The sequence below is a fragment of the Acinonyx jubatus genome, chromosome E4 (genome assembly GCF_027475565.1).
Source record: "Acinonyx jubatus isolate Ajub_Pintada_27869175 chromosome E4, VMU_Ajub_asm_v1.0, whole genome shotgun sequence".
NCBI classification, from domain to species: domain Eukaryota; kingdom Metazoa; phylum Chordata; class Mammalia; order Carnivora; family Felidae; genus Acinonyx; species Acinonyx jubatus.
The window spans coordinates 53,994,320-54,022,018 of NC_069395.1; the positions used below are offsets into that span (position 1 = coordinate 53,994,320).

At 40.9% G+C, this 27,699-nt stretch overlaps 1 protein-coding gene, 1 long non-coding RNA gene and 1 other non-coding gene across 13 annotated transcripts in view; 1 reads left to right on the forward strand and 2 right to left on the reverse strand.

The window, feature by feature from the left end:
- The window catches only part of CE4H1orf105 (chromosome E4 C1orf105 homolog), a 56,765-nt gene that overhangs the window by 2,274 nt on the left and 26,792 nt on the right, over positions 1–27,699 (reverse strand). For 8 of the 11 annotated variants that reach the window (XM_053208936.1, XM_053208932.1, XM_027046385.2 and 5 more), the window contains 2 exons: positions 23,151–23,218; positions 20,242–20,309 (listed from right to left, as the gene is read on the reverse strand). In XM_053208936.1, the coding sequence (XP_053064911.1) occupies positions 20,242–20,309; positions 23,151–23,218 (136 nt within the window). Of the gene's footprint in view, positions 1–11,310; positions 18,792–20,241; positions 20,310–23,150; positions 23,219–27,699 lie in introns of those variants that run through there. The other 3 variants (XM_015077805.3, XM_053208933.1, XM_053208934.1) reach the window with 2 other exon arrangements.
- LOC128312961 (uncharacterized) lies at positions 1,549–27,453 on the forward strand. The gene is made up of 4 exons (XR_008293000.1): positions 1,549–2,025; positions 14,981–15,136; positions 20,262–20,486; positions 22,755–27,453. It is a non-coding gene; the product is annotated as an uncharacterized LOC128312961 (long non-coding RNA).
- Positions 12,505–12,608, reverse strand: LOC113595692 (U6 spliceosomal RNA). The gene has a single exon (XR_003416263.1). It is a non-coding gene; the product is annotated as a U6 spliceosomal RNA (small nuclear RNA).

Genomic DNA, 27,699 nt, shown 5'->3' on the forward strand with positions numbered 1-27,699 from the left:
TACAAAGAGAGCCAAGAGCGTACTGCCACAAGTGTGCTGGAAACAACTATTGGTCATGAAAGCTGATGGTTAAATTTTTAGAAAATTGATAAGCTTGTTGTTAAGCTTTAAAATGGCCAAGTGTGGGGCACCTGGGTGGCTCAATTGGTTGTGTATCCAACTTCAGATCAGGTCATAATCTCAGTGCGTGGGTTTGAGCCCCGCATCGGGCTCTGGGCTGACAGCTTAGAGCCTGGAGCCTGTTTTGCTTTCTGTGTCTCCCTCTCTTTCTGCCCCTCCCCTGATCCCCACCCTCAAAAATAAATAAACATTAAAAAAAATGATTTTTAAATGGCCATGTGTGAGGTGCCTGGGTGGCTCAGTCAGTTTAGTGTCTGACTTTGGCTCAGGTCATGATCTCGCAATTTGTGGGTTCCAGCCCCACATTGGGCTCTGCACTGACAGTGGGGGACCTGCTTGGGATTCTCTCTCTTTCCCTCTCTCTCTGCCTCTCCCCGCTCATGCTTTTTTTCTCTCTCTCACAAAATAAATAAACTTTAAAAAGTTTTAAAAATAAAATGGCCATGTGCAGAGTATTTACACCATTGGCAAATTCTACAAAAATTTTTTTCCCTTTGAGAACTGAAAATAAGAGACCATGATTCCTTCTCTGGATATGCCATGCATTCACAATTTTTTTTCAGCTAAAGTTGGTGAACATCTACTAAACGACAGATCTTGTAGTAGTTATAAGAGCCCTAATGATAGGTGATACATGATCTCTGGATCAGAGAGACCTCATTGAACCACTCCCTGACCATCCTTCTACTTACTGCTAAGACAGATGAGAAGCTTTGGGTCTATCTGCACTTGAGATTGAAATAATTTTTTTAACGTTATTTATTTATTTTGAGAGAGAGAGAGAGGGAGAGAGAACAAGCAGGGGAGGGGCAGAGAGAGAAGGAGAGAGAGAGGAGAAGGAGAGAAGGAGGAGAGGAGAGCCCGAGGCAGGGCTTGAACTCACAAACCATGAGATCATGACCTGACCAAAATCAAGAGTTGGACACTCAACTGACTGAGCCACCCAGGAGATCCAAGATTGAAATATTCTGAAATCTCTCCCATTTGTCATGATCAAACATCCTAACAAAGGTATTTCAGAAGCTTGTAAGCAATTCATCTGAAAATGAAATCTTTACTAAATGACAGAAAAAATCAAGCCCCTATCTCTTTAGAAATACTTTTCTTCCTCTATCTCTTTTCCTAACTTTTACCCTGCATCCTTGGGGGGTTTCACTTCAAAGAAAGGAACATAGTACAGAAATTCCCTTGGGTAGTGCAAGGCATTTGCTTTTGCTAGAACCTTCCGGATTTCTGGGAACAGGTTCATAGAGATTTCATAAATGCTACTAATCTTTTGTTTATTTTTTAAATCTTGTTCAAATATATGATTTTCTCATCATTATCTTGCCTCCTGTTCCAGTTGAATTCCATGGTTGTGTCCAGAATGAAAAATGCCAAAGGAAAAAATAGACTGACTTGAGTTACGACAGCCTAGTTCACCTGTGGCTGGAGCTGGTCTGACCCCCTGGTTCTGCTGAGTGACCTTGAGCTATCACTTTCCCAATAAGTGTGCAACAGGATGGCATTTCTAACCACAGGAACATTTAAAGGATTAGCTGTGGCCCCTGAGGCTTTTTAGAAAAGGTAAAGGCAATTAATTCTTACTTATCCAGTACTGGATAGTTTAAAAGACAGACTCTGCATTGTCTAGATTATGGAAAGCCTTGGATCCCTTACTTCTAAGAACCATAATCAGCTTAAAAAGGCTTGAAACTGTGAGTGCTCAGAATTTCCTGTTGAGGATCGGCACTGACGCTGTGGTTGCTCCCAGGAAATGAAGCAGGGTCAGGTAACAGCCTCAAAGACCTGGGTCACGGAGAATGTGACTCCTGACAACATTCCCTTAAGGGGAACTTGAGAATGGAAAACAATAAAGGAGAATCCTGGGCCCTCACGTGTGAGGGTACAGAAGTGGGGTGAGAGGTAAGGGCATTACATAATTTTGTTTTCTCTATTTCCATCTCTCGTGGCTTCAGTTCTTTATCTCTGCTGATCTTTCTAGGATATTTCATTTGTAAGCCTCCTCTATTATAAAGATACTGAGCATTTTTTGGAATACCTTCTCTGGGATACATGCTGGAGATACTCTGAAGAACAAGATGTCGTTTCTTCCCTGACAAGGAGCACACAATCCTTGGTTGGGGGGGGGGGGGGAGCAGGGGAGGTGGGGAAGAGAAGCCAAGATGGAAACGTGATGCACTAGAACTTGGGGATTGTGGGAGGGGTCCCTAAGCCACGCTAGTCATGGTAGTGGGGGAGCTCCCTGGAAGAGGTGGGATCGGGGCTAATTTAGGGACAAATAGACACGATCCAGGCAAGTGAATGGAGAAACAATATTTCGAGCAGAAGAGAAGAGAAAATGTGTAGAGATGTAAAGGAACAAAATACTTCGAGGAGCTCTAGGTAAAACTGGAGCTTAGGGTTTGATCAGGGAGGAGTGGTAGGAGGTGAGTAAGTAGAGGCCAGCCCTGGAATGTTCTGTAGGACATGCTAAAGGACTTGCAATATAGCTAGGGGAATAACGAGGAACCAGTGAAGTATTTTAGCAGTATTTAGCCTTATTACAGCTGTGACTTAGAAAGCATTTTAAAATAAGAATAATAAGATTCATTGATAGTTGCTGAGCACTTATGATGTGCCAGGCAAATTTGGGGTATTTTTCTTGATGTGACGCATGTCAGTGCCACAACAGTCTTGGCTCAAAGCCACACGGCAGCAGTAAGGTGTAGTGTCAAGATACAAATCCAGCCAGGACACCACCAGAGACTCTGTTTTCAGCTGCCAAGCCACAAACATATCTTATATTGCTTTTTTTCAGTCACAAATGCAATGTAATTCTCATTGTTTATCTTCTTCTTGTTTTTCAACTTGAAGCCAGTTTACCCCAGCAATCCCCATGCATATGCAAGGGGTCTCTCCTTTTGAGAAACCCCAGATTTCTATTACATAGGCCTAGGGAGTTTACAAATTGGAAGGAATGCACAGAGAAGTCCACACTGACTAGACTTTTTGCCCTTCTATGGTGATCACATAGTTCCTCAGTGAAGATAACTCTGCAAGACATTTCCCCATTGTTTCATTCGCAAGTTTTGCTGGGAATCCCCAGGAATGCCTAGCCTATGCTCAGTTTCTAGATCCCAGAATAAGTTACTCCTCCTTTTCTCTATTTCACTTGGGGCCAGTTTTTTTAGAACCAAATTCCTTGTTAACAAGGAGCACAATTAAGAAAAATCAAATCAGAATTAAATGAGGGATAGTTAAAAAAAAGCAAAAAGGATTTCTTTCATTCCTAGAGGGCCAACCTCGTACCTTTAGGAAGGCCCAGATTATGCACAGCACCTGAGATATGCTTGCAAATAATCAAACGTTACTTTTATTCCGTCATCAACCCAAATTACCAAGTACCTGCTATGTGCCAGACACCATGCTGGCTAGCTATACAGAGATGGTTAAGTCGTGGTTTCCTCCTTCGTGCCTAATAGAGTTGCTCAAAATCAGTCACTGATACTCGTACAATGTGGGTGTTTATCGTCTTCATTTCCCTGAATACCTCCATCTCCTCCGTGATTCTTGCCACATGCATCTTTTGACTTGTAGGCCATCCTAAAACACATCTTCCCCTGAAATGGTCCAATTCTACACAGCTACTCTGGTCCAGGGAGATGAGAGATGGCTCCTGATGTGGGTCATCTGACTAAACCAGTTCTCACCAATCCATTACTTAACTTTCCCATTTGACTAACAAATGACTAGGCACACTCTAGCCTGTGATGTTAAGGCCTATTTGGGAGTTGTTGGGCTATGGTCATTTTCTTTCTTTCTTTCTTTTTTTAAGTTTATTTAATTTATTTTTTTTTTTTAGTAATCTCTACACCTAACAGGGGGCTCAAACTCCCGATCCCAAGATCAAACGTCACATGCTCTTCCAGCTGAGCCAGCTAGATGCCTTGGGCTGCGGCTATTTTCTAAAGGGAAAGGTGAAGAGTTTTGATTTCAAGTCATCAGGGAAGAATCACTATTACTTTAAGCACTGAACATGGAAATATCTCTAGAAGAAATGTCAGCCCTTTGGAAAATCTCTGAAAAGCCCAGCTATGTGATCATAAATCCATTCCATCCCTTTCTGAAACATACAAATTTCTCCTTGGGAAATTGTAAGTTTTAAGGGCCTAAATGCAATGCCTGAGGATCAGTTGTCATGGAAACAAAGCTAGGGCATGAATAACTCATTCAGTCTCGTACCCCCTTTCACACCAGGCACTGCTCTGGGGGATATGCTGGGCAGACAGCCGCAGAGCAAAAGGGACAGTGTGTGATCGGAGAGTCCCGGATCAGAAATCTTTATCTCTCAGTATTTTTGGGGAGAGCCTATCATTCTCATTTGTGAATGGCGGAAGACATGGAGAGCTGAGAGGAAGTGAACTTTCAAATTCATTTTACATTAATTTTTCATTAACTCCATTAACAGCACTCTTCTCCTGTTTTCTCTTTCTTTTCTTTCTTTCCTTCTGTCCATCTACTCTGCTTATTTCCTACTTCATCCTGGCCATCCCCAGGCAGTGTCATATTGACCTCTTTTCCAGACGCCCAAGGGTTGACAAACCAGTTCCCCAAGTATCACCTTCACCTCCACAGTCATCACTAAGTGACAGGTGAGCCTTCTGAACTGTACAGACAGCATGTGCCTTGTGCAAAGAAAACGAGGGCGGCCTTGTCAAAGAGATGCCAGTTTCCGCTGCTCCTAGACACAGCATTTCATTCAGACTCTCTGAGATCATTGACAGCATTTTTGTGTAGTGCAGCAGTTGAGGACACCAGCCTTTACAGGTATCAGAGTTTAGCCACCTTTGTTTCACAAGGGCTAACCAGGGTCTAATACAGTGACAGGACCTGATGAGCGAGTATGGTATTGCCCACTGAGCCCCACCCAGCCTTTAAAAACTGTGTCTCTCTCCTCCCACCACTTTATCTTTATGGAGTTCTTATTTAATCTTACCCCAGTGGTCATAACTGATTGCTTGATGATCAGATTCCTTTCCAAGTTGGGTTAGGTGCCTTGTCCTGGATTTTGGGGCTTGGAATTACAGTGGCTAACAACTGTGAAGGTAAATATTAGAAGATGCGTGTAGTTATTATTATACCATTATGCATGTAGTGGTAAAAGATTTCCACCACATGGAAATAGATGGTCTGCAACAGCAGAGGGTGAGAGACAACTCCCAGGAAGAAAGAGATGGAGAAAGAATCCACACCGTATTAGGTCCCTGCCTTCAATGGTTCCTGAGGTCTGTTGCATCTCTGGCCTTTTTGTGGTTTGGTTGCTCTGGGAGAAAACCCAGGATCCTTCAAGTGTGCTTCCATTTTTTCTTAAGGTATACATTGAGTTTTTGTCACCTGCAATCAAAAGGATCTTGACTATTCCCTGGAATTTAGCAGCACTCTGTAAATGTTTGCTGAGTGATTTGCAGATTTTCAGACTCCAAATTCAGAATGCCATAAGACTTGAAGATGTTAGAAAGGCCCTTTGGTTTATCTCTGATTCTGGGTGCCAATTCACAGGCACCCCAGCCAGGGAGAAAGTGCTCTTGGTTTTAAAACCCCCTGGAAGAAGATTTTATAAAGTCCCTTGATGATTTAACAAAACAGATGAAAAGAACATGGATAATCATGACATCTTGAACATCTCCTTTTCCCTTAAATTTCTGTATTCCATTCCTAGTCTCGACGATTTTCCACTTCTCATTTTTAAGCTGTTATTTTAAATCTTTAATTCTTTCATCTCTTTCAATTTTTCATACCATCTAAAATCTATTTGATTTCCCAAACTTTTTTTTTTTGGTTGATAATATCACATTTATCATTGTTCCCTGATGATTAGCCTTCTCCCTTTTCCAGAGAATTCAAGCAGCTCATCATTAAGAGACATATGATGTACACTGTTCCATCCAGCAGACATTTACTGAGAGCCTTGTATAAAGCAGGCACCATGCTAAAGACTGGGATATAGAAATATTACAACTAGATCCCTCGTGAAAAGAAATTACTTAAAGTCTAGTCTAAACCTGATAATAGAATTTCATTTGTCTGAGATTGAAATTATTACAGCTATTGTCCTTATTTTCTTCATTGATTCATTCACTGTTCAGTCATTCAGCACACAGGTTTGAGTTTCTATTCGGGGCTGGGTACTGTCCTGGCTCTGGGTTTATGAAGTCGAACAATGTTTCTATACTCTGGTGGGAGGACAGAAAGCAAGCAAATGCACAATTAACTAATTATTTCAGACGATGATGGATAGTGATAATTGTTATGACTAAAAGGAGAAGAATAAAGGATTAAGCATCCTGGGTTGTAGGTAGGCTCTTATAGATGATGAGATAAGCAAGGGGTCTTCTCTGAGGAGGTGGCATTTAAACAGAGACCTGAGTTACACAAAAGGTTGAGCCATGCAAAGATCTAATGTGATAGCAGCCCTGCCAGATGGCCCAAGGAATTGGACTGGATGGTCTCTGGGGTTCCTTTCAGCAGAAAAACTTAGAATTCTACCCTTTCCGCCTAGTTTCTCTTTTACAACAGTTTTTATGTTTCCTCTCAAAACCTTTGCCAACATGCATAACTTCTGGTTGTAGAGCCCAGAGTTAGTCCCTAGGGAGGTTCTGTCAATAATTAGGACTCCTGGCCCCAGCGGCTTATGATACCATCTAGCCCTCCCTCATTTCAGAAAGAGCCCAAGATGCCAGACAGAGACAGGTTCTGATCTTTCAGGGAAAAAGAAATGGTTTTGGGGAGCACTAGATAGCATCCTGGTGCCATGGTTAATATGCTATGTAAACCTTAATTTCTCTATCTGTAATTAAAAAAAATTTTTTTTAATGTTTATTTATTTTTGAGACAGAGAGAGATAGAGCATGAACGGGGGAGGGTTAGAGAAAGGGAGACACAGAATCCGAAGCAGGCTCCAGGCTCTGAGCCATCAGCACAGAGCCCGACGTGGGGCTTAAACTCACGGACTGTGAGATCATGACCTGAGCCGAAGTAGGATGCTTAACCGACTGAGCCACCCAGGCGCCCCTCTCCATCTGTAATTTTGAAGTGGTCACAGTATACACAATATTGTCTTTATAATTTAAATTCATAAGAAAGAGATCAGAGGCCAAATTCCTATGCAACGAAGTCTACCAGATGCCTGGTGTCCTTTGGTCGCATTAGAAATGTACTGACTTTGACTAATGCTAGAATAGGTGGGCCGTCACACGGGCATTGTGAACCTTGGTTCTGAAGATTTACTTTTGCTTCCGCCAGTCACCCTGATACCACTTCAGATTAAATTCTCAGATTGAGAACATTTGAGCCACGCTAGTCGTGTGAACTTCGACCACTTGTGTGAGTGCCAGCTTGTAGTTTAACTTCTCAGGGTAGTTTAACTTCTTAGGGTAGCACATCAGAGTCCCAAGCACAGCTAGGAGAGGGGATCCAAGAGTTTACACTCTTATGGTTCATTGCGGCGGGGGGGGGGGGGGGGGGCGGCGGCGGCAAGTTCTTTTTCTGAAAGAAAGGTGACTGGGAGCCCTTGCCCATCATTTATTTATTCTTTATCTCCCCTACTATCTGTAAATTCCAGCAAGGGCAAGCATTTTAGCTTTCTTCTACATCAGTGTCTTCCAATGCCTAAACACGTCTCTGACTTATACTCGGGGCTTAACAAATATAGGTCACTGTTGGCACCTGCTAGAGGTGATGCAGGGGCTCAGGCCTGCATTCACAGTGACAGGTCCAAAGCAAACAGGCAGAGGTACAGAGACGCTAGAAATAGGAGCCAAGGTGTGAAGCCAAGTGGGTCAGAAAGCAGAGGAGCTGATGTGTGAGGAGTAGAGCAGGCAGAGGAAAGGATACTGGAGGAGCACCCTGAGCTCTCTAGCAGGCTCTCTAGCAGGCTTCTCTTCAGTCTTCCTTGTGGCCCCTGAGCCTCTGGTGTGGGTGTGCTGAGGCCAGGGAGAAAAGCGAGCACGGGGCGAGTAGCCAGGTTGCAGGCAACACAAGAAGATACATTTTTAAGATGCTGCCCATGAAATTCCTAAACTGTAAATTTTTTTTTTTTTTTTTACAAAATGTCTTATAGTAAAAGCAACTCAGAGACAAAGCAGCAGAATGCTCAGGTGCCCATGGGCTTGGCTCCACCTAGGCTCCTTTCTCTCCCACATCAGAGGTATCTATTTCTCATCCTCGCCTCTGCTCCTCGTCACCAAACCTCCTTCTTTCTGCAACTCATTGCAGTCCCAATTCTTCTGGAGCCCCCAGTGCTGTGACTAGCTTACTAGCATCTTAATTATATCTGGTAACTCTTTTTCACTCCTTTCCTGTTGGACTTCCCTGTGTTATCTGGCACCCCTTGGGAACCTCCTATTTCCTAAAACTCTGCCCTTGGTCTCTGGGACACTTTCTCCTGGTTTCTTCTCAGTTTAATTGTCAACCTTCTCTTTCTAATCCTTTGTTGACATTCTCCAAGCCTACCCACTTGGGTCCCTCTCTTTACACACTGCAGCACAACACCGTCTCCTTGAATTATCTCACTGATATCATTAGCTTCCAATACCACCGTCAGACTGTTGACTCCTAGAAATGAACCTCCAGTCTAGTCTCTCTTCATAGGGTCCAACTGTATATTCAGCTAGAAGTTAAAAAGATTTACCAACCTTGCCTGGATTTTTGCAAAAGCCTCTACTTGGTCTCCCTCCAACTGGTCTTTCCTCCTTCCACTCAGCTGTTTGTTTCTCAAACCCAGTTCTGGTCATGTTTTTCTTCAGCCTGCTGAGTAAGTATTGCACATCCACATAATATCATAGCTGGTATTTTGTACGTGCCTTTATGATTACACCTATCATATGGTGTTGTAATGCTTTGTTTGCATATCTGTCTCTCTCATTAGACTGTGAGTTCTAACTAAAAACTATTATCTATAAATCATCTTTGTAAGGCTTCCATGAAGCATAGAGTCTGGTATGTTTTAGGAACTCAAAGAATGAATGAAATAGTTAATGAATGAAAGCAAATGTTGGGTTGGGCTGAGATCCCTTCTTGTTAAACATTAACTCCTTTTAAAACCAACACTGCCACATTTCTTACTTCTTTGTCAGCTCCTTAATACATTATCCCTGTTGACTCTTGTGTAATATTCTACAAGTGGAGACACAGAAAACCTTAGATCAGCTTTGGAAGGGAATCTCTAAGCATAGAAAGAACCCTAACTAAAAGCATTCCAAGCACAGTTTCAGATCCGTCAGGTCATACTACGTTTACAGCTAGTTAATAACTAATATTTACTGAGAGCTATGTGCTCAGGTGCTGTACATAATCACTCCACTTAATCCTTACGGCAACCCTACGTGGTAGGTACACTAGCACCATCTTAATGGATGTACCGTCTTATCCATTCTTGTGCCCTGGTACCATCATGTACCAAGATGGAAGTACCATCCCAAGGGAACCCCGCCAACATGAGCGCAGTGCCCATGCTTGTATCCGCTATGGTTCACCCCCCCGTAGAGGCTGCCCCTTTGCACTAAAGACAGTAGCAACGGCTCTTTAAAATTAGCTTATGGACAATTGTTCTAGGAAACCCTGTAGCTCAGGCTAGAGACCCCTTCCTCTCTCCTGTGCATACCTCCATCACAGCACTTCTAACATGTCATTGTGATTATCCGTCAGCCTACCTCTACTGTCCAATTAGATCACAAACTTCTCAAGGACAAAAAATGATTATATTAATTGGGTTGTATCTACAGCACCCAACGTGATGCCTGTTGCTTGGTACGTTTTCAGCAAATATTTATTAAATTAAAGTAAATCAAATGGAGAAAAGCCCTAGGCTAACTGATGGCCCTAGGGGGCACAGAGGCCTGCTCCCAGAACTGGACACCTTCTATTTCTCTTCTGTTTCTCAATATTGAAACTGATGCCCTCTTTAACATAAAAATTTTACATCCCCTCTGATAATCGCTAATATGCAAAAGATAATAGTTTTTAGCTACAGTCCAGTTTCTGCACATCCTCACCAGCTAAAAAGACTTTATTCAGATTGACTTTCATTATTTTCTACTATTAACGTAGTTATGTTTGTTTTAAATGCATGTGTATATATGCAAAATATTTCAATATTGAATGCAACTTCTTCAAAAAAAATTTTTTAAATGTTTATTTTTGAAAATTAAAAATAGATCTACCCTATAACCCAGCAATAGCACTGCTAGGAATTTACCCAAGGGATACAAGAGTGTTGATGCATAGGGGCACTTATGCCTACTTTCAACAGTAGCCAAATTATGGAAAGGGCCTAAATAAATGTCCATCAACTGATGAATGGATAAAGAAATTGTGGTTTATATACACAGTGGAATACTAACGCGGCAATGAGAAAGAATGAAATATGGCCTTTTGTAGCAACATGGATGGAACTGGAGAGTGTTATGCTAAGTGAAATAAGCCATACAGAGAAATACAGATACCATATGTTTTCACTCCTATGTGGATCCTGAGAAACTTAACAGAAGTCCATGGGGAGGGGAAGAAAAAAAAAAAAGGTTAGAGGGGGAGGGAGCCAAACCATGAAAGACTCTTAAAAACTGAGAACAAACTGAGGGTTGATGGGGGGTGGGAGGGAGGGGAGGGTGGGTGATGGGTATTGAGGAGGGCACCTGTTGGGATGAGCACTGGGTGTTGTATGGAAACCAATTTGACAATAAATTTCATATTAAAATAAATAAATAAATGTTTATTTTTGAGAGGGGGGAGGGGCAGAGAGAGAGGGAGACAGAGGATTCAAAGCAGACTCTGCACTGAGAGTGGAGAGCCTGATGTGGGGCTCAACCTCACCAACTGTGAGATCATGAACTGAGCTGAAGTCAAACATTTAACCGACTAAGCCATCCAGGTGCCCTGAATGCAACTTCTAAATGCACCTCTCTACCCCCAGAGATCATGATATGGCTCCACTGAGAATTCCTGGGTTTCCCAGTTTTGCTCTGGTCAGCGCCTTCCTCAGGCAGCCCCTTAGATCTCATCTCGTGCCTGGGCTTTACCACAGATGACCAGGCTTCCAAGATACTGAACTCCTGCTCTTGACATTTCCAAGTATCTCTTTCCCCATCTCCACACACATCTCTACCTCCCTCTCTACTGCTGCACTCCACTTCGTTAGGACTCCAATTGCTGACCAAAACTCTAGGGCTGACAGGTATAAGACTTGTTCACTGCCTTTGCCACTCTCTTGGGTCTAGTCTGCCTTCCTACCCTCTACCACCCACCTTTGAAGCCTTGTCTATCCCGGTGGGCAAGCTTCACACCAGGACCTACTTCCTCTGGCTCCTCTCTGCGCTATCAGTCCACAGACATGACACAATCCAGTAACCTTGAATGTCTAACAGGCTAAAAGAAGAAAGGCCTCTGTTTGATGCCAGCACGTGTCATTTCCCACTCTGGGAAAACCCAACACGATGAGGCTGGGTTTTGTTTGGTTTGAAGCCAGTTTTATCCCTCAGACGGTAGAGGATTCCATGGAGAGAACTGCTATTTTGAACATAATTCTAACAAGGTTGAGGTGATCGGTTGATAGGAAATCTTAGATATTGTGTTGACCAAGAGATGGACACTGTTCACAATCAGAGGCAGAGTAGGATAGAGGAAGGAGCTTGTGGTATGTGCTCAGAAAGACCCAAGTTCAATTTCCGACTACATACTCAGAAAGACCCAAGTTCAAGTTCCAAAGTGTGAGTTATTTAGCCTTTGTGAGACCCAATTTCTTCACTCATATTTGGAGATAATAACCCTAACCATTTTGAAGGGTTATTGTAAAGATAAAATGTGAACTCACCAACAGTGTCGACCATGTAGTAGAGAACACAGTAAAAACTTATCTGATTACCCTCTTTATCAGCATCCAGTATGAGGTTGGTAAATGTTAGTTTATCAGATTTCCAAATGTTAAATGAAAACATATGTTTGCTCCTGTGGTCAGAGACTCTAAGTGAAAACCTTGAGCACAATTGTATCATTTCTTATAAGATTTTTTTTTTTTTGCCATCTGAATAATTAAACATCTTATTCTTTAAAAACTAATGGGTCATGATAGAAAATGGGTTTAAAAGCTAAACAATCACAAAAATATATATATGAGGACAGTTAAGCATATGAAAACAAGTTCAGTCTCATAATTAGAGAACTAAAAATTTCAACGACACAGATATTTTTCATCTCTAAAATTAGTTTTAAAATAAAAATTATTACAGTCGTTGTTGAGGCTGAGAGTAATAGGCGCATGCATGCATTTGTAGTGGTAATATAAATTAGAAAACTCTTATGCAGGGACATTTTTCAATTTCCAATAAATGTACATATGAGCTTAGCTTAAAAAATATGGGACACTTCACAAATTTGCATGTCATTCTCATGCAGGAACCACGCTAATCTTCTCTCTGTCCTAATTTTAGCACATGTGCTGCTTTTACTAAGACAGATACGTTTATCCTCATTATGTGGCACAGGAAACCAGGACTCAAAGAAGTTAAGTAACTTGACCAAAATTATACAGTTATAAAATATCACAATTCTGGGTTTATCTCTGCAGTTGCATCAACCCAATATGGTAAGAATGTTATCTCATACTTATCAGAAGGTCTAATAGGTCGTTACATACAAATTTGATGAACAAAAAAGAAAAAATAATAATTACTCAGTAAACGGCCTTTACTTGATAGCAGCAGTTGAAACGAACAACGTGAAGAGGGGTGGTATTTAAAGAGGTTTTGGTTTTTTTATAAAACAATTATCTTGGCCTTTGCAGCAGGTCAATGTCATGAAAAAGAAAGTTGGGGTACAGTTCGCTTAGATTAAAACAAGCACAACTGCAAAGTGTCCTCCCTGATTTTTTTTGGCTTTGAGAAGACCAGCCATAATAGACATGTTGGGAACAAACTGGGGAACTTGAATATGGACTGAGTGGAGATAAAAATAAGGAATTATTATTCACTTTTCGTTGTGTGTGATAACAGAAACTGTCCTTTAAAGGAGAATTTTTTTTAATTAAAAAAAATAATTTTTTTTTATTAAAAAAAATAATTTTTTTTAAAAGTTCTTTTACTTTGGAGCTACATGCTGAACTATTCAGTGGTAAAATGTCATGATGTCTTTATTTTAAAATGGTTCAGTAAAGCGATTTGTAGATAGAGGGAATGTGGCAAAATATTGACCACTGCAGACTCTAGGTGGAGGATATATAGGTGTTCTTTGTGGTATTATTATATTTCTCTGTCTGTTTGAATATCCTCAGAATAAATTACATATGAAAGAAGAGGCCCTTGGGAAGCTCTGATCCAAAGGGAGGGCTCTAGAATTGTTCCACGGGGCTTGGTTCCTGGCCCTGTTCCTTACAAAGACTGGGAGGACTAACACTCACTGAAACCTAGGTCTGGCAAGATGGTCACTGGCTGGAATCTGGCTAAAGGAACCTTAATAAGAAGAAGGTAGGGTCGTGTGTACGGGCTTGAAAAAATGAACAGCCTGAGAAAAGCTGTTAGAACAGCAATTTTCACCAAAAGGGCAAAAAAGCGTTAGTTGGTGGCAAGTCATTGTGAGAATGAAGTCACACAACTGTCAGGAAAATGAATTTCAGGTCAGTCTGCATTTCTGGAAGCAGATAATCCAGAACGAGGGGAGTTGAGAGTCCCTCAGGCACATCGGGCCAGGTGCATCTGGAGTTTGAGATTCCACTCTGAGTGCCTTGTTTTGAGTGGCCCTGTGTGGGTCCAGAGAGGGTGGCTGGGTCGTGTCATATTGGCCAAAGAACCTCAGGATCAGAAGTTTAAAAAAGACTAAGAGGAACATGGGTGGTGCCATCAAATATTTCATGGGTTTTGTGCAAGACGGACTAGCCCTGTGTAGGCAGCTTCATAAAAAAGAACCAGGTACACTTGTTACAATAAAATGAAGACTTTTTGTAAAGATGCCAGGGAAGGACTGCCTTTGCTAAATGGAGAGCATTGTGTGCACCGTTCATCGTTCATCACTCTCCTTTCATGCTAAGAGAACAATGGTAAATTTGAGACAAAGAGAGAGGAAAAACAAGACAAAGTTCTTCAGAAGTTTGAAATGCTACATAAGCTGAAGCAAGGTTTCTATTTGCTGGTACTAGCATTTTGATAGCAAAATTTCCAAGGGCTGGAGATAAAATTTATCTGCGCTGGATGCTTGCCTAACGTTTGCCGTTTGCAAGCACTGTGTTGTCCATGTTCACGAAGACAAATAATTACATTGATAGTTTATCCAAAGCTAGATAGCCCTGGTCACTTTTCAAAGTTTTTATTTGTTTGCTTGTTCCATCTTGTTTTGTTTTTGAGTCAGTGAAACATTCATGTGGTTTAAAATTCAAAGAATAGGGGCGCCTGGGTGGCTCAGTCAGTTGAGTGTCTGACTCTTGATTTTAGCTCAGGTCGTGATCTCACGGTTCTTGAATTCTAGCCCTGCGTTGGGCTAGACAGTGTGGAGCCTGCTTGGGATTTTCTCTCTTGCTCTCTCTCTCTCTCTGACCCTTCCCTGCTTATGCTTTCTCTCTCTCAAAATAAATAACCTGAGAAATGAAATTTAAAAAATAAAAATAAAATTATTTATTCAAAGAATAAAGGAATACTATGAAATATCTCCTCCCTCTGCCAATTTCTGGGCTCCAGCCATACAGTCCCACTCCTCAGAGCCAACTAATGTTAGCCAAAATCTTGTTGTTGCATGCATGCCTTACTCTTTACCTAATTTTCTCAATGTGAGAGTCTAGGAAGCAAGGGTTTCCTGACTCTTTGGCTATGTGACCCATAAGATGCTTTCTGTTACACAGGACCAAGTAGAAGCCAATCCCAAGGGATTTAGGAACAAGTATTCCTTGAAACAGCAAACACCAGCAAATGCCTAACTTCGCTATTCTGCAGTTTACTGGCCAGGAAGTGAAATGCCTCGCCAAAGACTTTGCAAGGGAAAGATAACATCTGTGGGGGTAAATATGGCTATTTCTTCTCTGACCAACTTTTCCGGCAAAGTTATACAATTGCATCTTTGTTCTTGTCCAGAGAGCTGGGTGGCTGGTGCTATGGAGCACCATATTATATGTCATATACTATTGTTGGTATCACTGGGGATTTATAGTGGAGAGTAACTCATACTTATTTACATATTGGCCCATCCACATGCTCTTCATTTATGTCTCTCTGTGTTATTTCCCCAATGGAAACAAGTTCCTAATACCTAATACCACTGCCCCCAATTCAGGGAACTCAAGCTCCTATTTTCTCATATTGCTTGGCAACTGGGAATGGACTTTTCTTGTAAATATCTTTCAAATATGCATCTGGGAGGCTCCTGTGGGGATATGCTGTTAGCATGAGATATCATTCTCATCCTCATTAAGTGATACATTTTTCTAGAGAGACGAGAATTACATGTATGAAACAGGGATTGTACTTAGGGCTCTCAGTCTTTAAGAGTGTAAAAGTTTCCTACGATGAAAAAGTTTAAGAACCACTGATATCGACTATTGTTCTCAGTCACCACACTAGAACACTGGCAAACACCAGAACGTTATTCTTCTTGATGAGATTTTGGAAACACCCTTGTACTCCAGATGGGGACTTCTTGAGACTTAGGAAGCAGTCTATCTGACTAAGCATATAATATTCAAATTACCTCAAAAACTCCAAATAATTGTGCTTGGGACATGTATTTCTCCCTAATTCAGGGGTACAGATACCCCAAATCCTTTTACTGGATATGTTCATTTACAAAAGAAGAAAGAAACATTTTTATCCATGGTTTGTCTGTCCTTTGGCAATGATCTGAAGTGGAATCATGATTCATGTGTGCTCTGAGAGGAAGTGCGTATTACTTCCGGAATTACTGAACCCTAACTGAACTGAAACCAAGAATCATAGCCTACCAGAAACATAGGGCAATCGATCAAGTTTTACTGGTTTTGGGGGGGTTTGTGTGTGTGTATAAGAAATGAGGTCAATTTAGGTACCAGGCCATTTGTTAAAGATTCCTGAAGCCTGTTCTTCAAATACAGTCAGCACAGAGGTTGGTTCTCGCATGTTGGCCCAGCGTCCATTTAGCCAGGATTTGGGGATTCTACAAGGCTATTGTACCCTAAAGAAGGGAAGGGACCTTTTATATATGAGCCTGAAGGTGGGTATGGACCACTTGTGCCTATAAATACAATATTTGTAAGCCTAGAGTTTTCTTCTGTCTCCCTCACACTGCTGACACATGGACCAAGACAGAGCTGAAGGTGTACATTCTCAAACCAAAGTAACAAAATGACAAAATACAAGCACATGGTTTAGACATGATGGGGCAAAGATTAGATGAATATCTGATTACACACAGGGCGCTAAATGACATCACGTGAGCGGGGCAAGACAAGGCACGGTTCCTGTCCTTGACGGTTGCAACCACTAACCACTTGCCATTTTCCCCATTGCGTCACAGTATCCTCTTGTCATCTGCCAGTTAACTGACAGAGATAAGGACAGAAAGGTGACCTCCATTTCCCTTTCATTATGTATTCATAATAGGTTAACCCACTGAGGGACTTCCCAGAGCCATCTCCAGCCCTCTGCTCTGAAGAAGAGCTGAAATAATTTTCACAGGAAATTCACGTCTTAGAAACAGAAGGGTGTTGTCTATTACACCACAATTATGAATCCTAAAAAAATAAAATTAATGACACTTGAAATGTTCCACTTGAATCAGCAAGTCTTTATCATCTTGTAAATTAGACCACTTGTATTTAGGAAAAGTGAGAAGAAGATTGTCAAGAGCTAGAATTCTAGCAACTCCCAAGAAGGCAAAAGTGAGTCACCTTTTTGGCGACAGGTGGGTATTTATGAGAATGCGCTAGCATCAGAAACAGGCTTGGTTAACTTGTTTTCTCTTGGTGAGTCTGGAAGAGGATGAGCTCCAACCACTCATTGCCTCATTGTCTTGCCTACCGGCTCCTTTCCGGGCAAGGAAGAGAGCTGTGTCTCCTGCAGAGATTTGTAGGTATCTGCCAACAGTCCATGGAAGACAGCTGTCCTGGGGCCCAGAATGGGCAATCTGTAGTGAATGCTCTCTGGGGGATGGTGCAAGAAGAAGGAAAAGCAAGGGCTTCTTAGAATCTATTTTTAAAGAAATTCAAAGTATCTAAAGGTCACCAAAGGCTTTTGTTCAACCTTATAAAACAGATTCAAAGTTCACATAAGAATTCCTTTTAGGAGAACCATCTTTAAGCTTCTACAAATCTTGTCAAGGAGGTCAGAAAAGAGTACCTAGAAGCAAAACTCAAGTATTAAAAGTCGTGGCCAATTAAATAAAAAGTGAATATAAAATGTGTCTGCAGTTGTAATGTGAGTCAAAGGGAAAAGAGGATTCGATGCTTAGAAGACTTTTCAGGGACACTTATATGGTTCTGTCTTCAAACAAACAGACTCACATGATCTTACAAAAAGTTGCAATAGTACTTGCATGTCAAAACGAACCTTCATTTTATGAAATGATTTAATTTAGGGTTCCTTAAATTCCTCATCATCCTGACCTCTTCTTCAAACGTGATTCTAGTTACAAAAAAGTTGGTTAATCTTCAATTTTTCCAAAAGACACATTGCTTGAAGGAGAGTAAATTAGTGCATGAAATAACATCTTTCTATTGGAAGTCACTGAATGTAAGGGACTTGGGAGTCCTGAATTCTCTGCAAAGCTCCTCGCTCCAGCTGAGTGAGAGCTAAGAGATGTCACAAGACCACAGACCTAGGATCCGGTTCAGTCTCGTCACTGGAATGAGGAAACAGAGGTCCAGGGTCACAGGCGCTGATGGACTGAGGACCAGAATCCAGCTCTCTTTAATCCTAGCTCAGTGTCCCCTCACTGTGCCAGGTGGTCGGCCAACTCAGGGGGTTTGCATCTCTACCAATGTTTACCGACAACAAGAGCCTGTGTCATGAAACGCCAGAGTCAATGTAAGTGAACTAGAAGAAATCCCCATCACTTACAGAGATAGGCTCTTTCCGTTTACTTGGTTCTTACCGATAATTACTGATAACATATAAAGGTTAGCTGACTCCAGAAAAATACTAGAAGTCGCGGTTGTCATCGATGAGAAGAGTTAGGCAGTGACCGGCAGGAACGTTCACGGGGATGAGTCAGCCTTCTGGCACTTGGAGCGTTTCCACAGGCGGTGTCACACAGGCGGGCGGCAGCTTCGGCAGCAAGCGCTTTGGCAGGGACGTGTCTCAGCTTTATAAACCGCTGGGGCCAGAGCCCTGTCAGCAGTTGTTCTGGGCTGATCAAAGGTGAAGGCTGCTTGTACTGAGTGTCTGACTCTCAGGTGCGGGGGCGAGGTGGTGGGCAGGCAGAACGCTTCTCTGGTTTTACAGGTGGGAACACGGAGGCCCAGACCGTTTAAACAATTTGGCCAGTCCTGTACAGCAAGCCGAGGCGCTGAAGCCAGGCCTCGTTGCTTCTAGGCTGGTGCTTTTACAAACACCTCGGGGAAGGTTAGAATAACCGAAGTGAAGCTTAGAGATGTCACAGTAGGTCCACCAGGCTTTAGCTCATAGCCAGCTCCGTAAGCACTCTCCCTGAAGTCCTCCTCCAAGACTGCTGCCCTTGGATGGACTCTAGGGGCAAGAGCCATAATACGTCCAAGAACATAATGTGCTCATGTTATGTACACAAAGTCTGGCTCTTACATCGGTAATTGAAATACACTCCCAGCATTAATAAATTGATGAAAGGCATCTTATCGCACTGCCCTATAGAATTACAAAATAAACATTCTTGCTGAGGGAAGGGCATGTAAGTGTGTGTGTGTGTGTGTGTGTGTGTGTGTGTGTGTGTGTGTGTGTATGTATTACTCCTTTGTGAGGCAGGCCTGAAAAAGTCCAGGTTCAGGGTAAACTCAGAACGAGTGTGTGACTGGAACAGAGAACACTGTGACCGGCCGTACGTGTCGGTCACCCAGTGTTCTTCTGGCTTCAAGAAAACGAGGTGGTTGCAAACCGGTGAACAGCACAGTGTGCACTTTCCTTGGGTGGATGCTCTTAGCTCGAGGCCCTTCAGACCCTGGGGCTAAATGAGAGCCATGACCGAGGCCAGTATTTGTGGCCACCTAAGAAGGGGTTCACTGGGACTTGGCAGCCTTTGGCTGCACTCACATGAATGTCTCCAAACCTCAGCTGTTTACCATTTACCATCCCAGCAGGATACCCCTTCTATCTTCACATTTCATCTCTGGATGCCTTCTCAGGCAGTTCTGGCTCTAGTGCCCCTGAAGCCTCCCAAGATGGAGCTCAGACTTTTCCATTTGAATAAGCATAGAAAGTGACCCTGATTTGCCTTACTGTGTGTATCAAATGAAAGAAAAGTTGGAGGTGGCTTCAGTTAATACGGGAGCATGTGAGACGATGGATAAAGTCGCTAAAATGATAGCCTATGCTGTACTAAACCCCTGAGTTGCACCACCCCAAGGAATGACCCACACCCACCTTCACCAACCCAGTGTTGGCTTCTCTAGAAGATGAGACACAGGTCAACACTGAAGCTGGAGTTAGATGGTATCCTTTTTTTCTACTGATAGCAAGTGGACATAAGAATAACGCAGGGCTGCTGCCAGGAGAAGGCAGGTGGTTTAGGAAGCCTGTGGGGTGGAAGGTTCAGGCCTTCGGCGAGGCCATTCCAGGGTTGTGGGCATGCAACTCCTTCCCCACATTAACTGGTACGGTTAGGACTGCCTGAGATGGGATGATCTACTTTGTGCCCCATTTCCATGAAGATTCTTCAGCAAGTAGATTATGGGGCTCTTTAGAAAGAATGAGGTGGGGCCATATGGCATGGAGAGGACCCAGGAAGGAAAATGGCATAGATAAAGGCCAGTGAAGCCTGGGGAGGGGACAGGTGGGCTGGTGTGAAGGGAGCATGTCAAGGCCATAAGCAGCATGTGAAAAGAGAAAGGGGCAGACAGTGGGAACATGTTCAGATAATTTAGAACCTATTTTAGGGATTAAACTTTTCATCCTACTACTGTGGGGGTTGTATGTCCCCCAATACAAGTACTCTAAAAATGCAAACCTGTTGAGATGTCATTACAGGAATGTTTGGATTCAGTCTTGGCTTTTGGTGGAGGAAGACTCATCATTCTGTTTGGGAGAAGCAAGAAAACACATTAGTTATGTGACCAAAGCTTGGTGGAAAGGAATGTACCTTTATACATTTTAAAACACAGATGCTGTCTTGAGTCTGGCACCTGTTAACCTGGCACTTAGACCGCTTGGCCGCAGTGCGAGATGACTGGACCAGAGGCTGCTGCATCTCAGGTTCTTCTTGCTTTATGGATTTTGATAAAAACTTCATTGAAAAAAATATCTTATTCACTGTCAGAACATGTATGGTCTAAAAACAGAAGGAACCAAGAATCCTCCAGTGTCCAGAAAAACATAACAACTCTTCCAGATCAGTAATCTACCCTCCAAGTGCAAAGCAGAATATTTTGGTTAGAACCTTCATATTTCATTTCATTTCATCTCATTTCATCTCATCTCATCTCATCTCATCTCATCTCATCTCATCTCATTTCATTTCATTTCATGTATTTTTGCTTTAAAAATCCCTTTTTATTCCCATCAATATAATTCTGTTTGACTCATTTCTCTACTTTTGAGTGTTACTAAAGCAAAACAGAAACCATTTGGAAACACTTTGTTGTTAATCCAACTTCGATTAAGTAAAATTTTATACAGATTTTTACAGTTTTTTTAGGTTTTTTTTAAAGTTCTTATTTTAATCACCTGGTGCTCATCACAACAAATGCATTCTTTAATCCTCCTCCCCTATTTCACCCTCCAATTTTAGAGAAAATGTCTTCACCACATCCTATTTCTCCCGGCAGCTAAGGCTGTGGAAGTGACCCTCGACCAAAACGCAAATGAGCCCAAACCATTTCTATATTAAATTGCTTAATTTCTAAAGGCTGACAAATCTGTAAACTTTGATGGGATATCTAAGTCTCTACACTCATTTCATGGTTTCTATTTCTACAAAGATTTTCCAAGATTATTTTTACTTTGTTACCAAAAATATGGCCCATCTGGCCAGTTTATTTTACTCAACTGTCATTGGAGGATTCAGTGGGACTAAGAAAAAAAATCCCTTCTATCATCCATGTTGAGCAAACCAGAAGGTGGTATTTGTCAGACTGAATAATTTAAGGTTTGTTTGCACTATAATTCAACAAATATATATCCCTCCACTAATATTTCCTCTCTGTCTTTCTTTTTCCCTCTCTTCTTTCTTGCATTCCTTTCCTTCATTCCTTCCATTTTACACACATCCTTTAATTTTTACAATGGTTACAATTTAAGTCACTTTTTTTTTGGGAATGAAAGAGAGAGAGAGAAGCGGGGCTCACTCAAAGCAGGACTCAAGCTCATCCCATGTGGGACTTGAACTCATGAACTATGAGATCATGGCCTGAGCCAAAGTCAGATGCTTAACAACTGAGCCAACTTAAAGTCACTTTTTAAAAACTATTTTTTCAGTAAGTACAATTCTACCTGAGACTCATAAACTGTGAGGACCAATTTAATAAGCTGCAGACAGAACCAGGATCTTACTTTATAGTCACACTAGCTAAATCTCAAACAGAAGTGGTCTGTTTTCCTTCAATACATTGAAAAAAAAATGACGAACCTAATGATACTTCAGGTTAGTGTTGACATGATTTTAGGGTTGGCTCAACCCTTAGTCTAGCTCAAAAAGAATAAATCAGCTAATTGTTTAAAATCAACTAATGATTCTGGAATTTGGGACTTTATTTAAAATACCAAACTTGCAAGATAAACTGGGGCAACAAATTTCAAAAATGCTTTCATTGGAGCGTGAAACTTTTGCTCAGAAATCTCAGACTTTAGATATTTCAGTTTTCCATTTAAAGTTGATAAATAATATTTAGTCGAATTCCTTTTATTATGGTCTCACAGGAGCCTTTTAAAAGTATAGAGTCAGTGTAGGTCAATGTTATCAGTGCTGGAGCCTGTTGAGTTCAAATACACTACCCATTTCCTCCCTGACCCTATCTCTTGGGGCCAGGCACCCAGGACATGGGCTTCATGCCTCTGAGTCCACATCTCAGCTTGGAGTGAATTTCATAAAAAGAATCATAGCATCTACTGCTGTCCAACATAAGGTTACCAAAAACAAACAAACAAAAAAACCAAAAAAACCCACAACTATTTGTTTTCCCATATTATTTCCTTCTATATGGGGAAAAAAAGTTGAAGATTGTCATTAGATCACATATAACTTTTTTTATTGGTCACATTAAATCTGACTATGACTGTAAAGCAAGTCTACCTATATTGGTGCCTTATCCAGGATGAGTTTGCAGTTTGAGTTTTTTAATGAAGTAAAAACGGAGTCTTTCTTCCCTTTCTGAGAGCTGAATACAGAAGAAAAAAAAAACACCCTGAAATCCAACTCATCAAAAATCTGACTGGATTTTATTTTTTATGTACTTGACCTTGTTAAGAAAGTAGCAAATGACCACCACACAAACTGATGACAGCAATTTTTTTTTTTTTTTTTAGTAAAAAGTAGCAGAGGATGTCCTGGACTGAGAACAGATTATGTGGGATCTCCCATATCTTCTCAACACAGAAGTCATCTGCATGGAGAATGTGTACTCAGTTCTGCCTGAGTTACCAAAGGAATCTTCTTTCCTCCCCCTCGTACTGTTCTTGGGGAGGTGGAAAGGCAGATTATACTTTCTACCATAATTTCAATAGTTGTTCAAGCAAAAGGATGAAAACAACGATTTTGGTCTAACTATCTTGTTTAAACAGGAAATGAAACCGGTCAAGAAGCCTATTCTCTAAGCATTCCCTGAACATTCTACTTCCTATGTTTCTCAATCCACTGTCCTGTGTCCCCAAACTGATGTAATAAGAATTAAAATGATGTCCAGATTGAAATCTTAGACTTACCTATGACTCATTAAATTCTCAAAGGATAGCTTCAGATTATGAGGGATTATCAAAGTTCTTGGTTGTACCTGAGGAAGAAAATCTCATTTAGAGCAGTGCCCCAACCTCTATTCTAATTTAAATAAATAATGCACCACCTTAGCGAACTCAAGTTGTATCTAGTATTAGAATCATTCACATATTCTTTTGTGACATGAATGAACCAGAGGGGATCACCTACCCACAACTCATAAGGTCTATGCTCTTCCCAGGTTATCAGCTTTTAAAGTTAGAAACCTCAAGATTGGTAAACCCTCCCATTCTCTTCGTGGAGCTCACCTCCAATATCCTTCAGGTCTCAGAGCACCTGTCAGCCCCTCACAGACACCACTGACTCCCGGACCACTGTTAGGTAGTCCTCTGCCTTCCATTCTCACTGTTTCCTAGGCTTCCTCTATCAGAATATTCCTAAGGTTTTTATTGTATTTACTTGCTTGATGTCTGGTTTCCCTCATAGACTTTCAGCCTCACCACATGTCTCTGTTTTTGTACTTCCAGGTTCTAACACAGTGACTGTTTAAGAAGTATTTGTTGATCAAATTTGTGAAATGAATGAACCCCTTTTGAAGCACACTGGAAAGTTTTAAGTGTGTCCTTCACATAGGACTAAAATAAATTATATGGTTACAGTATTCCCGATTAAGACATTATTTTCTTGAACTTTTCCAGGTTTGTTACTAGCACTAGACATTGGTTTTCTTTTGGGGCTCAGGCTTTCACTGAGAATCATATTCCCCCCATTATTTCTCAAAACGTATTGTAGCCATGACAATGAAAAGACAGTAACAAAATGTGAGTGCAGATGTTCAGCTGGGCTACTCATTGAGTGACTTGCGATTTAAATTCATGACAGAGCAAGGGTGCCTGGTGGCTCAGTCAGTTAAGCGGTTAAGTGGTAAAGTGGTTAAGCATCCAACTTCAGCTCAGGTCATGATCTCAAGGTCTGTGAGTTCAAGCCCCATGTCCGGCTCTGTGCTCAGAGCCTGGAGCCTGCTTCAGTTTTGTGTCTCCCTCTCTCTCTGCACCTCTCCTGCTTGTGTTCGTTCTCTCTCTCAAAACTAAAAAAATAAATAAACTTATGACACAACAAAACTGCAAATTAAGGACCTTCAGAAGTGCTTGCAAATAGAGAAAAATCTGAATATTAAATCTATAGAAATGCCAAGCACCTACTGTATTTAAGCAGATTGTTGTAACTCTTTAGTTGAGGGAAAGTGAGGGGAGGGGGAAGAAGAAATGATCCGGTAACCGGAGCATCTGGGAGTGGTGAGGGCAGCAAAGACTTCGGTGAGAACCTGAGAAGAGGTTTCTAGATACATAGAAGGGATGAGAATGAAGGAGACACACTGCTTTTTTCCAAGTTTCTTCTGAAGTTGGCTCCGTTCTAAAGAAATATGGAGGAAACTCTCTACCTTCTCCTGATTAGCATGACCCCTTTTCAAAAGCCCCTAAATCCAGCTAGTACTACTGTATGCATGAGTGGGCTACAGGGGCTCCCCCAGAACAAAGCTACCATTTTGTCCCTGAGAAGAAGTGCGTCATGTGGTCAACTCCTATTCAGTCTTGAAAACCCTGCATGGTCTTCTTCTTGGAAGACTTCCTGGATATCCACTTTCCATGCTCGGCCCACCGGGTCCATTTCTGTTTCTATTCATCATTTTATTGTCATTATTTGTTTATCTGTTGGCTCCTTAAAGGCAAGGCTTATGTCTTATTCTTTTATTTACTTATTTTGCCTTCATAGCCTAAGCACCTGGCCCATGGTAAGCAATCAATACATATTTGTTTCAATGAACTGAATTACATAGACTTTTGAAACCAGTTAATTTACATATGTTAGAGAATGCCTCTAACTTCCTACAGTATGTTCACCTTGACATCCTACTTTGAAGGGGCTTGAAAGCATGTATTAGAGAACAACGCAGATAACAGAAGGACTACAAAATAGATGTTTTAAGGGGAAGCTCAGCTGTTTGGAGCAGAGAAGTGGCAAGAGACAGTTTACATAAAAGTTAGGCGGATACCCCTGGTGACTCACAACCATAACTTTCAGTAGGCGTTACTTCCACACTAAATAGTTGAGCTCCTGGTGTGGGGTACTCATGCAGGTATATTAGTAGTTTATACATGCCAGGTCCTGTTTAGGATTTTTCTGTTTTCGGTATTCATCCACTTTATGCTTTTATTTTTTTAAATATTTTTCTAGTGCTCATCTTTTTGTAAATCCAGACACCATAAGATTCACCATCTCAGCGTACAACTCAGTAGTTTTTGGTAGTGTCACAAAGTCGGACAACCATTGCCACTATCTACTTCCAGAAGATTTTCATCAGCCCAGAAACTCTATCCTCATTAGCACTCATTCTTCAAGTCTTTGGCAACCATTACCCATTTTCTATTTCTATAGATTTGCCAATGCTGGACATTTCATATAATGAAATTAATATAACACGTGGCCTTTACTGCCTGGTTTCTTGTACATAATGAAATGTTTTCAAGCTTTATCCAGGTTGTAGCATATAGAAGTACTTTCTTTTGATGGCTGAATAATATTCCATTGTATGGATTGAATCACATTTTGTTTATGCATTTATCAGTTGATAGACCGTTGAGGTATTTTCATTTTTTGGCTATTATGAGTAACGCTGCTATGAACATCCTTGTACAAGTTTGTGTATGGACATATGTTGTCAGTTCTCTTGTGTATATATCTAGTATGGAATTGGTGGGTCATATGGTGACTCTACAGTTTGAGGAATTGCCAAACTGTTTCCTAAAGCAGCTGCATTGTTTTACATTCCCGCCATGTGTGGGGGTCCCAGTTTCTCCATATCCTTGTCAACACTTGCTGTTGTCCACTTTTTTATTTCAGCTGTTCTTGTGGATATAAAATAATATCTCATTATGGTTTTGATTGCATTTTCCTAAAGGCTAATGATGTTATGGATCTTTTCATGTGTTCATTGGCCATTTATATATCTTCTTTGGAGAAATGTTTTTTGAAATTTCTTGTCCAATTTGAAATCGGGATGTTTGTTTTTTATTGTTGAGTTGTAAATAGGGTTTTTTTGGGTATATTTTGGATTCTTTTTTTCCCATTCTGTGCATTGTGTTTTCATGTCCTTCGTGGTGTTCTTTGCAGCAAAAAAGTTTTTAAGCTTGATGAAGTTGAATTTATGTATTTTTGTTGTTATTTGTGCTTTTGGTAACATATCTAAGAAACCATTGCCTTATTCAAGGTCATGAAGATTTACACCTGTTTTCCTCTAGAAGGTTTATGTTCCAGCACTTACAATTAGGTCTTTGATCCATTTGTAGTTATTTTTTGTATATGATGTGAGGAAGGGCACAGCTTCGCTGTTGTGCATGTGAATATACAGTTGTCTAGGTACCATTTACATTAATTTATGTAAACGTAAATTACATTTATATTAAATTATCTTGACACCTTTGTTAAAAATTAGCTGTTTGGGACCTCTTATTCTAATTCTTATGGAGACTCCGGATGTATGTAATTAAATTTGATTTTTTCTCGTTAATTTTTTTAACTGTTCAAAAATGTAAGGTTCTATTTCTGGACTCTCAATTCTGTCCCCCTGATCTATATGTTTATCCTTAGGCCAGTACCACAAAGTCCTGATTACTGTAGCTTTATAGTAAGTTTTGAAATCAGGAAGTGTGAGTCCTGTAACTTTGTTTTTCTTTTTCAAGATTGTCTTAATTATACTGCATCTATTGCATTTCCATATGAATTTTAAGATCTGCTTGTTGGTTTCTTCAAAAAACTCATATGAGATTTTGAGAACGATTGCACTGAACGTGTAGACCAATTTGGGAGTATTGCCAGCTTAACAGTGCCAAGCATTCCAATCTGTAATTATGGTTTTTTTTCCATTTGTTTAGGTCTTTTAAAATTTATTTATATGATATTTCATAGCTTCTGATGCACAAGTCTTGCATTTATTTTGTTAAATTTATTCCTAAGTATTTTAATTTTGTGATGCTATTGTAAATGGAATTGTTTTCTTAATTTCATTTTTGAATTGTTCATTGCTAATATATAGAAATAGAATTGATTTTTGTTATACTATCTTGTATCCTGTAACTCTGCTATACTCATGTATTAGTTTTAATTGTTTTTTGTGGGTCCCTTAGGACTTTATGTATATAAAATTATGTCATTTGCAAATATAGTTTTATGCCTTCCTTTCTAGTCTGGTTGCCTTTTATTTTTTTTTTTCTTGTCTTAACTGCCTTAACTGGAATATGCAATACACGTTAAACAGAAGTAGCAAGAGCGGACATCCTGGTCTTGTTCCTGATCTAAGGGGAAACTACCCAGTCTTTCTTCATGGAGTATGATGTTAGCTGTGGCTTCCAGAGATGCACTTTATCAGGTCAAGGAAGTTGCTTCTATTTCTAGGACTGTTTCTCTATCTACCCCAGCAACTACGTCCAACCCCCTCCTGAGAAAGGAGGGTGGGGGTCTCAGTGACTCCAGCAGCTATGC